The 12864-nt window shown below is 42.1% G+C and overlaps 1 protein-coding gene across 1 annotated transcript in view; it reads left to right on the top strand.

The window, feature by feature from the left end:
- Positions 1–12864, top strand: part of CNTNAP5 (contactin associated protein family member 5) — a 354415-nt gene that overhangs the window by 163611 nt on the left and 177940 nt on the right. Inside the window, exons 10-11 of the mRNA XM_040439843.1 lie at positions 1389–1495; positions 9393–9512. Coding sequence (XP_040295777.1) covers positions 1389–1495; positions 9393–9512 — 227 coding nt within the window. The remainder of the gene's footprint in view (positions 1–1388; positions 1496–9392; positions 9513–12864) is intronic.

The following is a 12864-nucleotide window of genomic DNA, read 5'->3' as shown; positions in this document are numbered from 1 at the left end:
AGACCCCCGAATTGTGTTGAGTGCCGTGAGTTTATCCAATAAAAGAATACTGATCAGACGCTGGACATCCGGTTGCCATCATTTCTACCATCTTAAGAAGTGAACTCGGCTGGGGGGGGGGGGGGGCTTTGTCTGGAGGTGTCTTGAGCTTTATCTATTTTGCTTTTCACTATTAATTATTAGCAACTCCCGATTTTGCCCTCCTTTGGCGCCCTGCAAAGTTTTTCTTGGACCCTCGATCCGAAGGTCTGGTGATTAACCCTCTCCTTTTCTTCCCCCGCTCTGACTTTGAGCTTTATCCGACAGACATCCTCCCCAGTAAAGTGAGTTCTACTTATGCACTTTTTAGCTATGATTTGAGTGTTTATATATATATACTTACAGTACATTTACAATTATATTTGCCCATTTTTTATTATTTTTTATTATTTATTCGTTCTGTCCACTATTATCCGCTATTGATTTTCTTACAACTATCTTTACTTCCACCATTCCAATCCCATTTAATATTTGCACTTTTCATCTATATCGTCTCTTAGTCCATATCTCTGGACTTATTCTGCACATTTCCTTCTTTTATCATTAGTAGTGAATACTGTTTTTATTTCAATTACTTATATTGCTTGATTATTGGTTGATTTTTTTTCTGGTGTGCCCTTTTATTGAGCCTCTAGTATTCCATTATAGGCCGAATTGTCTTTCGTGTGTCCTTATCACCACCCTACACCCTCCAGTACGGGAACCAGACCTAAAGAAGGCCCCATAATTGTCGGAAATGTTGCCTTACATTGGATTGTAGTTACATGAAATGAGTGCTGATTGCATTTATGAGCACTATGGCGCCTTTCCATGGCTGATAATCTTCAGGACTTGCTCCTGAAGCCCCTTGTCCTCCATGTGTATGTGACATACTTATAGCCCCCCCCCCCCCACCCACCAGAAGCAGGGCATTAATTATTGGTCAAACATTCCAGCCAAAAAACGCAGAGCAGCTTGTGAAGTTGCAGAAACCAACTAATTAAAATGCATATATTTGAAGCAACTTTTTTGTTATGCAAATGTTCATGAAGCGATCCAGAAAGTTCCGGCTATTTCTATCTAAGGTCTGAAATTTCATTGGTGTTAGAGAAAAAAAATCTATTTGTAATTGAGTCTGAACCGAGTCTCTTTTGTGAGAGTGGTTGACTTTTGTTTAGTAATTTAGCGTATCTGGTTCATCAATTTCGAGAGTATCTACCATTTGAAATTATTGATTTGCTCAGATCTCTTTCAGTCTTTCCACAGCTAATTAACTGTCAACATCATTTGGAAGTCATTTTTACATGCAGACGCTCAGCTGCACAGTGACACTCGCAAATCAGACTCTGTGGACTTCTTGTTTCCAATAGATGCCTGCCAAATTACTGCGAACACGGAGGAGAATGTTCTCAGACTTGGAGCACATTTCACTGCGACTGTGGGGACAAGGGCTACGCGGACGCCACTTGCCATAGCAGTAAGTAGTCCTCTGCCTCTGTAAGGGGATCGGGAGCCAGTGTGGATTATGTAAGAGTTGGCTATCATTAGTCCCCATCTGTTACAGTTCTAGAGCTCAGGGAAAAGGAATTGAGACTTGGACTTGCTGTATTAGAAAGTAAAAGAAAATTCTGTAGATCTACAACACTAATAAACCAAGAGGTCCCCAAGAAAAACTCTGCCAGTAGGATATACACAAGGAGGTTCATATCCTCAGGGCAAGTCTGGACTGTGACATTATTGGGTCAACTAGTGGCACAGGAAGTGGATGTGAGATAATGGGGGGGGGGGGGGTATCTCATCAGGATGTGTATCTCATCATGTAGTGTATTTCATCAGAGGGTGTATCTCATCATGTGGTGTATCTCATCAGGGGGTGTATCTCATCATGTGGTGTAACTCATCAGGGAGTGTATCTCATCATGAGGTGTATCTCATCAGGGGGTGTATCTCATCAGGGGGTGTATCTCATCAGGGGGTGTATATCATCATGAGGTGTATCTCATCAGGGGGTGTATCTCATCAGGGGGTGTATATCATCATGAGGTGTATCTCATCAGGGGGTGTATCTCATCATGTGGTGTAACTCATCAGGGAGTGTATCTCATCATGAGGTGTATCTCATCAGGGGGTGTATCTCATCAGGGGGTGTATCTCATCATGAGGTGTATCTCATCATGAGGTGTATCTCATCAGGGGGTGTATCTCATCAGGGGGTGTATATCATCATGAGGTGTATCTCATCATGTGGTGTATCTCATCAGGGGGTGTATCTCATCATGTGGTGTAACTCATCAGGGAGTGTATCTCATCAGGGGGTGTATCTCATCATGTGGTGTAACTCATCAGGGAGTGTATCTCATCAGGGGGTGTATCTCATCAGGGGGTGTATCTCATCATGAGGTGTATCTCATCAGGGGGTGTATCTCATCATGAGGTGTATCTCATCAGGGGGTGTATCTCATCAGGGGGTGTATATCATCATGAGGTGTATCACATCAGGGGGTGTATCTCATCAGGGGGTGTATATCATCATGAGGTGTATCACATCAGGGGGTGTATCTTATTCTAGAGCCAGTGTTTTCTTCAGCTTGTTAGAAGTGCTTTTAAAGAATAAAATAGTGAAAGTCAAGTGAAGGTGATACTGGAATGTTACTTCCCTTCCTGTTAAAGGGACCTTGGAGCATTGAACAGGGTGTCTGAGTGGAAAGAAGATATAGAGCAGGAGGAGCTGAGCAGATTATATATAATTTTATTGGAAAAGATTCAGTAAAACTTGTATTTCACTCATTTAATTTCCTGCTCATTCTGGTCATTGTAGTCCAGGAGGCGGTCCTATCAGTGATTGACAGCCTTGAGAGCTGTCAATCACTGATAGGACTGCCTCCTGGACTTCAAAGCCCGGAATGAGCAGGAATGTAAATGTACTAAATACTGTACAAGTTTTACTGAATCTTTTCCCATAAAACCTATATATCTATCCCTATATACCTGCTCAGCTTCTCCTGCTCTACACCACGCTGCCTGTGGATTTATTTACATTTTCACCCTGACAGGTTTCCTTTAAGTTCTATTCTCTTGGTCCAACTTCAGAGGAGATTTAGTGCAAAACAACTTTAATGCATGTTTCTTCTCTTTCATTTGTCTTCCATTCTTGTTTCTTTCTTTCTTTTACCATTTGCATTCTTTTGTCTCTTGTCTTCCTACTATTTTTTTTTATTTATTTCTATCCCTAATATTTCCTATCTTCTTCCTTCCTTCCTTTCTCTTCCTCTAGTATTTTCTTCCTTCCTTTATCCTTCTTTTTATGCATTTCATATTATATTATATTATTATTTTGCTTCCAGTTTCCATGTCCTTCTTTGCCTGTTTTCATTTCTTCCTTTTACTTTTTCTTCCCTTGTTTTGTTTCCTTCCTTGTGTCCCGATGGTCCTCTGTCCAGCCTTCAATTCTTCCCCTACTATTTCTTCCTCCCTTCTTTCTTTATACTCTACCTTTTCATGTTCCCTTTTATTTCCAATCCTTCTTTTTTCATTTCTTCTATTTCCTTCTTTTTCTTTTCCCTCACTTCCTTTCTTCCTGTAGTATTTCCTCCATCACAGTTTTTTTCTTTATGCTCTTCCTTTTTTATGTTCCCTTTTATTTGTAACTTTTTATTCTCTATATCTTTCTGTCTGTTTTCCTTTCTTCTATTTCCTTCTTTTCTCCCTCTCTCTCCCTCCCTTCTTTCCTTCCTCCCTCCCTAATATTACCTCAACCCTTTTTTTATACTCTTCTTTTTTATGTTTCCTTTTATTTTCATCCTTTTATTCTCCATATTTTTCTCTGTCTGTTTTTCTTTCCTCTATTTCCTTAGTTTTCCTTTCCTTTTTTTCTTCTTCTTTGTGCTTCATTGTTTCTCTTTCCTTTTTTGTCTTCCTTTGTCCCCCTAACATTTTCTGCCTTTCTTCCTATTTCTATCATTATATTTCTATCTTAACTACCATTTTATTTTATTTTCATTTTATTTTTTGCTTCCTTTCCTTGTTTATTTTCATACATTTTGTCTCCAGACTCAGTGACTGATTTGTCTGATCGTTATTCAGTTCTCTGTAGTCTTCTGCCTGCCCTATCCAGTCTGACCCTCCATGTATAGTGCTCTATAGGTAGGTCCAATGTGTAGTGTCCTATCGAGATAGGACGTCCACAGATAATCCGTAGTAATTAAGTCCTGGCACATTACACCCTTTTATAAGGCAGCTAAAATTGTCTTCAGAAGCTAATTAAGTTTCTGCGGCCTCCTGCAGAAAGCAGTTCAATGCTTCCTATTAGAATTGATCATTTTCAGGAATGCTAGAAATTATCTATGACTTTCACAGAGTAACCCTCGAGGTAGTACTCGCTCTTCAACAAACACAAAAACTTTAAGTGTTACGCAATTATAGCTGATTATTGGGGATGAAAAGACCTTGAGAACATTGGCGGGGGTGCAAGTGTTAACGATCTAGCAGCTGCAGGATGTGAAGTTCCATGAGAAGAAGCTTTCAGCTAATAATTACGACTGTGACTAGAAGCATTAATAAACCTGTTAGTGGAGAAGGTTTGTCACTCTGTGCTGTAATGTATCGCAAAGATCCTGATAAATCTGAAGTAATGATCTTTTTAATAAAGCAGATTATATCTGCCATTACTGGCAAATAAATCAGGTTTTTGTGTTAGAATTTCCATTTCATTAAATTTATACTCTGCCGGCTCCATGGAAACTTTAGATTTATAGATTACAAGTTACAAGTACAGATACAAAGTGTGACATGCACGCCCTCCCTGCAGCAACTTGTTAGTTAATGTACAGTAAATAGGTCAAAAATGCTCGACTGATTCATTTTGTTATATATCTTTAGAGCGGTGAGAGGTCATTTTTATTTTTTTGTACAGAAATCCAAATCCCTTCACACATTCTTAGAGTTAAATGATAACATTCATTCTGTCTACAGCTGCCACTAGGGGGAGACCAGGAGCTAAGAGTATACAGATATCGACATTCACCACTAATAGAATCCCCGGAACTTACTGCATACAGATATATTCAGCCACCACTAGAGGGAGCCCAGGAACTTACTGCATACAGATATATACAACCACCACTAGAGGGAGCTCAGGAGATTACTACATACAGATATATACATTCACCACTAGAGGGATCTCAGGAGATTACTACATACAGATATATACAGCCATCACTAGAAGGAGCTGAGGAGATTACTGCATACAGATATATACAGCCACCACTAGAGGGAGCTCAGGAGATTACTGCATACAGATATATACAGTCACCACTAGAGGGAGCTCAGGAGATTACTACATACAGATATATACAGCCACCACTAGAGGGAGCTCAGGAGATAACTGCATACAGATATATACAGCCATCACTAGAGGGAGCTCAGTAGATTACTACATACAGATATATACAGCCATCACTAGAGGGAGCTCTGGAAAATACTGCATACAGATATATACAGCCACCAGTAGAGGGAGCTCAGGAGAATACTGCATACAGATATATGCAGCCACCACTAGAGGGAGCTCAGGAGATTACTGCATACAGATATATTCAACCACCACTAGAGGGAGCTCAGGAAATTACTGCATACAGATATATAAAACCACCACTAGAGGGAGCTCAGGAGATTACTACATACAGATATATACAACCACCAATAGAGGGAACTTGAGATCTTACTGCATACAGATATATACAGACAACACTAGAGGGAGCTCAGGAACTTACAGATATATACAGCAACCAATAGAGGGAGCTCAGGAGATTATTATATCTAGATATATACAGCCACCACTAGAGGGAGTTTAAGAGCTTATGTTTGGAGATATCTGAATTCAGTAAACTCTTAAGCTCCCCATAGTGGTTTATATATCTATATGCAGTAATCTCCTGAGCTCACTCTAGTGGTGGCTGAATATATCTGTATGTAGTAATCTCCTGAGATCCCTCTAGTGGTGGCTGTATATATCTGTATGTAGTAATCTCCTGAGCTCCCTCTAGTGGTGACTGTATATATCTGTATGCAGTAATCTCCTGAGCTCCCTCTAGTGGTGGCTGTATATATCTGTATGCAGTAATCTCCTGAGCTCCCTCTAGTGGTGGTTGTATATATCTGTATGTAGTAATCTCCTGAGCTCCCCCTAATGGTGACTGCATATATCTATATGCAGTAATCTCTGGAGCTCCCTCTAGTGGTGGTTGTATATATCTGTATGTAGTAATCTCCTGAGCTCCCCCTAGTGGCGACTGTATATATCTGTATGCAGTAATCTCTGGAGCTCCCACTAGTGGTGGTTGTATATATCTGTATGTAGTAATATCCTGAGCTCCCTCTAGTGGTGGCTGTATATATCTGTATGCAGTAATCTCTGGAGCTCCCACTAGTGGTGGTTGTATATATCTGTATGTAGTAAGCTCCTGAGCTCTCTCTAGTGAAAAAAAAGCAGATAACAATGGATCTAAAATAACATGGTGTTAAAAGTTAGATATTGACCAGAATTCTTTCCCCTTAAACTGCTTCTCTCTGGTGTTTCCGCAGTGGCCATTGAGGAGACTTCTTTGTATTCTACACCTTTTTACAGGGTGCTGCAATGCTAATGCCAAGGCTGTTGCTAACAGCCTCAGGCACCTGGCACTGATCTGTGCTAATCCCTTGGATACTGTGTTCAATTGCAACCATGATGTTTAAGTTGTTAGAAGCAAGAAGGTTCTTCTGTCACCCATGGACCACCTCCCCCGTCCCGTTACGAAAGCAGTTGGGGACCCCCATGCTTTTCATAATACTTTAAAATACCATGCATGTTTTTAGTCCAAAAAATAAAAAAATTAAAAGTCTAATAAAATCTATAATCCCCACACATTTGGTACCATCACCATTGGTACCATCACCAATTATTATTATTATTATTATTATTTTTTTACAAAGTTTGTCCACTAGATGGTGCTGTATTTGTGTTTTAACTCTGTCCACTAGATGGTCCTTTACTAATATAAAGCAGTTCCATCTGGTGTTTTTATTTTTGCCACCGGATAGCTCTGTACTGCTAACCTTCTGTCCCAGATACCACGGGTCTTACCTTAAAAGTTCAGCTCTCAGGCTGTCCTTGAGGATGTTTAGCACTTTCTTAAGTGTTTATTCAACAGCAGGCGTCATTTATTACCCCAAGTCCAGGAATCATTATCTTCATAGTGATTTTCCATCTCAACATTCTTGACGTTGTGCATAACATGTCCACAGGCAATTTCCTGAATGTATAATTATTTCTGTGTTAATTAATGTCTGACCAGAAGTACTGTAGAAATTAGCCGGATATTCAGCATAGCTCCCAGCAGGGAACGCTCCCTGGATTTGAAGGATCCTCCGGATACAATGGTCAGCGGTATTTGAAGGGTCCTCCGGATACAATGGTCAGCAGTATTTGAAGGGTCCTCTGGATATAATGGTCAGCAGTATTTGAAGGGTCCTCCGGATACAATGGTCAGCAGTATTTGAAGGGTCCTCCGGATACAATGGTCAGCAGTATTTGAAGGGTCCTCCGGATACAATGGTCAGCAGTATTTGAAGGGTCCTCTGGATATAATGGTCAGCGGTATTTGAAGGGTCCTCCGGATACAATGGTCAGCGGTATTTGAAGGGTCCTCCGGATACAATGGTCAGCGGTATTTGAAGGGTCCTCTGGATACAATGGTCAGCTGTATCTGCGCTGATTCTTACATTATGTTTAGAAGAAACAACATAAAGAGCAAACCGTTACATAATAACAACAAACATGAGGAAACTCATTAAAACATTATTATTTTCTTCCTGATGATTTTTATGAACTCTTGGTTAAAATATTTGGTTTAGATCAGGGGTGCACAACGTTTACTGGTTGGGGGCCACATTGTCAGACTGAACCAATGTCAAGTGCAAAATAACATTTGAAGGGATATTAACAGCTGAAATAGTGTATATATGGCATATTGAACATACAGTATATATCATTAATATCTAGTTACAGTTCTAGGACTCCCATCTAATGGGAGAATACATGAAAGATACATGTGAGCAGCCACAAGACATAGCCATACATGTCTGTGACCAGAGGGTTAGGGGCTGCATAGAATGGTATCCGCATGTGGCCCCTGGGCCGTAGGTTGTGCACCCCTGGTTTAGTTATACAACTCTTGATAATATAGATACATATAGTGATAGTAACAGGGATGGGCAGTGACAACCCTGAATCCTCCCCCAAATCAGTTACAGTCAGATATAAGTTAAAGGGGTATTCCGGTTGGTTGAAATGATCCCCTATCCACAGGAGTGTGGCTGCTCCATTAGTTTCTATGGGAGTTCTGGAGATAGCCAAGTACAGCGCTCAGCTACCTCCGTAATTCGCATAGAAATGAATGGAGCCGCCAAACACATGTGTGTCTGGATGCTCCGTTTATTTCAGCAGTCGGTGGTGGTCTCAGTGGTATGACCCCCACTGATCTAATAGTTATCCCCTATAGGGAATAACTTCAACCAACCAGAATACCTCTTTAGGGCTCATTCAGATGACCGCATGTGTTTTGTGGTCCGCAAATTGCGGATCCCCAAAACACGGATACTGGCTGTGTGTGTTCCGCATGTTGTTCCGCATGTTGAGAGACTTGCTGAGTGTCCACCTCTAGGTCATAGAGAACGTCCCCGGGTGTTACATGTAGAAGCTAATTTCTCAGCATACTGGATGGTGTCAAGATTAAAAGGGAATCTGCCTGAATAATCGTCCTTTTTACAATGTATCAAATCTAGATACAACATAACCACTGCTTCTGCTTCGCTCATGTTGAGGTGCTGTATTATTATACCACATCTTATTTTTAGTCACATTCAAAGCAAAAGTAAAATGATGTAGTTGTTATTTTATTATATTATATAATGTCATTGATGTAACTGACATATAATTTCCCACAATGCATCTGGCAGCAGGGATGGGAGGGAATGAGAGAGGGGCGGGGGGCTGGTTTCCTTTGCACCAGTTTTGATAAATCTGCCCCAATGTGCTTGGAAAAAGAAAGGTTTCGACAGGAAAAAGCAAAGTTTTGTCTTCTTTCATTTGCCCATCTGAGAAATTGAGAACAATCTCAGTATTCAGTCACATAGGTCTAATTTGGCAAAGCCTCTCTCGATGAGCACATTCCCCTGACACCAGGGACGGGCACCATCCAGACTGCGGATTTCATATTCCTATGGGCCCATATCACAGTATCGTGTCAGATCCTTGCAGAATAAACTGAGCGAAAATTGGCAAAATATATTTGTATGAAAGTAAAAAAAGTAACATTGTTTCTTCTTTTTTCCATTCCCAGCTTTGTATGAACAGTCCTGCGAGGCCTATAGGCACAAGGGATACCCGTCTGATTACTACTACATCGACTCGGATGGAAGCGGGCCACTTGGACCTGTCCGTGTTTACTGTAACATAACCGGTAAGAAGAGCGTCCTGTTCATTCATATTTAACACCGCCTTAAATATTTCATCATCTCTTCAATATCAAAGGGGGATTGGAGCTATTTAAAGCAGCAGGAGCCTAATTTACTCTGATGATCTGCGAGGACAATAGACGCTTGGCTTTATCAAATGCTTCTGTCACTTAGTAATTTTCGTCGGCATCACCTGTGCCTCGCAGAAGCCAGCATGGAGATGGTCTTCCCACTGTGCGGGATTGTTTTGCTGGAGACTGTAGGCAGATGACATGGCAGCTGGTGATCTCCATTAACTATCAGGAAATGTTATAGAAAACGCTCTGCCGGAGTCATAGCAAGGCGATGGCAGGAGATCACTGCTGGTGGCGGAGGCACAGGGGGTCATATGCTGTGGGATCTGCACATGACTAATTTCGATGCCCATTCGACAAATCCAGAAGACATTTAGCCGTGAAATTACTTTTCTGGACACTACTGACATCTTTCTAGTAGAACAAAAATATACAAGTCACAGAAACTGAAGGCGGAAAGATTTATTAGAATTGATCTCGGGGATTTGTTGTACTGAAAGATCCAGGAGACGTTATCTAGATCAGGGGGGCACAAACTTTTCTGGTTAGGGGGAAATCCCAAGGGCCACAAATAAATCTTAAAAGGGTAGTACCAAGTTAAATATTTATATCATAACCAACATGTATGCTGTGAACGTCTGGTTACCTTTCCAGGACTTACATCTAATGGGAGAATACATGAAAAATACATGTGAGCAGCTGCTACACACAGGCAGACATGATGGTTGGGGGCCACACACAAGGGTATTGAGGGCAGCAGGTTGTGTACTCTTGATCTACATAAAAGCCAGTGAGGAGGCTGTTTGAGGAGACGTTTCTAGATTGTAGCCACTGCCATACGGAAGTATTGCTTGCTAATGATTAGAGATGAGCGAAGTTTTGGAAAATTTGATTCGGCTGCATCAGGACACATTACATCTTTGCGAAGCACATTTTTTTGTGCAATGACAGGGAGCTTTGATAGCGCCGCCCCTGTCATTGAACCTATCAGATGCCACGTTCATACATGATCGTGGCATCTGAGAGTAAAAATACAGTGTAAGGGCTCATACACATGACCGTATGCCCTCCGAAACATATGTCCATGAGCGGGCCATATGTCCCAGAGCGGTATACATCATGCGCACGGGAGCGCACAGCATCTTAGGTTACTATGATGCTGTGCGCATCGGGCCGCCCGCGGGACTATTGTCCCGCATTCATATGATCTTATGAGTGCAGGACAATAGTCCCGCTGGCGGCCCGATGCGCACATCACCTATAATGCTGTGCGCTCTCGTGCTCACGATGTATGCCGCTCTGGGACATATGGCCCGCTCACGGACTGTATGTCTCGGAGGGCATACGGTCGTGTGCATGAACCCTAAAATTAACAGAAAAAAAAATTCAATCATACTTACCACCTCCATTTGCTCGCGACGGGCCGACCTCTGTCATCTTGCTTGAAGATCTTGTGTGGCCCGAGATGACGTTGTCACGGCGGCCAGTGTGGTGACATCACCACGCACTGGATTTCGGCCGAGATCTTCAATCAAGATGGCATCAAGATTTTTTACACTATTTCAGGTTAAATTGGTTTACTACCACGAATCACGAGCAAATGCGGCTTCGCAGCAAATCGAATTCATCCTGAAATTCAGATCGAATTCCACTTTGTTGGATTTGATTTGCTCATCTCTACTAATGATGATAATGGTGATAAAGAAGGTCAGATCTTATTCTGAAAATGGCAGGCATATTAAGGCTTGAAATGCTGCAGCCGCGATAAAAAAAGGTCCTATGAGATGGAATAGATTAGTGTTGAGCGAATCAAAGCATCCAGTGGAATTCAATCCGAATTTCTGGAAAAATGTGGCGCAAAACCAAATGTATTTTTCCTGAAATGGCGTTAAAAATAAACAAAAAAATCCATACTCACCTTGTCCGTTTGAGCATGATGAGGCTGCTACGGGCATCTTGATTGAAGATCCTGCGCAAAACCTTGTGCACAGTGACGTATGACATCACCACGCCGACCAGTGTGATGACGTCATCACTCACTGTGTGAGATTCCATGAAGGATCTTCAACCAAGATGGCCGCGGCAGCCTCTTCATGCTCAAATGGATGAGGTGAGTATTTATTTTATTTTTTTACTGATTAACCCCAGTAAGTCCTCAATTTTCATGTCATCTGAGGTGTTCAATGATGGGGGGGGGAAGGCACAATCGCTGTTCCCCCGTCATTGTGCCCGGTACATACGAAGTTCGTCACAAAGCAAATTTCTGTGTTAAATTTGCCGAAGCAGTTGAATTTTTATTGCAAACTTCGCTCATCTCTAGTAGAAGTCGCGCTGTTACACTGACCGCAGGGTCGGGGGGGGGGGGGGGGGGTTTCGTTGTACCTTACGGTTTTTACAAGGGATATGAGAGAACCCGCAGGAGGTGATTTCTCAGTCTGCCGCGTGTTGTGTCCCCGTCGTTTCCATTGTCTCAGCAGATTTTACGGAATGAATTTCACACATATTTTCAATCTCTTGTCTGTTCATTTCCCGCCTGCTCGGGGCTGATGCAGGTTTTATGTCTTTTGCGCTGAGACTTTCGGTAGAAGCTGCCCCAATCAAAGCCCCTGTAAGAGCAATACTGTGATGGCAGCAAAGAAACAAATCTTCATAATTGGCGCTGGCGGCAGCGGGGCATGCTGGGGATTATACGTTCAGATTGGAGCTCCCTCGTGTCACTACTTGGGTTTTATAGTCATTGAGGGCACAATCAGAAGAACTACTGGACTTGAAAGGGTTACAGATCCTGCAGAATCCACACAGCGTTCACCTGATACAATCTGCAACAATGATGCCACTTTCAGTAAAGATGTAGTTGACGCCTGTATTGCCAGTGGTTCCAGAAGCATCGGGTGGTCCTGAATGAAGCCGGTCCTTTGATTTCACCAAAAAACAATGCATGGTTTTATAAACGACACCAACTTGGCGCCTGGCGACATCTAGTTCATTGTGACGTCCGACCAAGTGTTTCTATTGTCAAATTATGAGCATGTGGGCACAAGTACAGACCTTCATTTAGGGTGGAGCAGGAAATGGTGCACGTAATCTCTCAGGTGGGTGCACATTCCGAAAGGGGCGCAACATTGTTCCAGATGGTGTCATCCGAGCGAAGGGGTAGAATTAGCAAACCAACAAGGGCCCTGATTCAACTGAGTTGTGACCCCCTGTTTGCAGGCAGTGGTTATGCTTCAGGCACTTTATAGGTTATATTCCTCCATGTCCTGAGATTTGGCCGATATATTTG

Source organism: Bufo bufo, chromosome 7, assembly GCF_905171765.1.
Source record: "Bufo bufo chromosome 7, aBufBuf1.1, whole genome shotgun sequence".
Taxonomy (NCBI): Eukaryota; Metazoa; Chordata; class Amphibia; order Anura; family Bufonidae; genus Bufo; species Bufo bufo.
The sequence above is the reverse complement of the archived record's forward strand: the minus strand, read 5'-3'. Positions and strand labels throughout refer to the sequence as shown.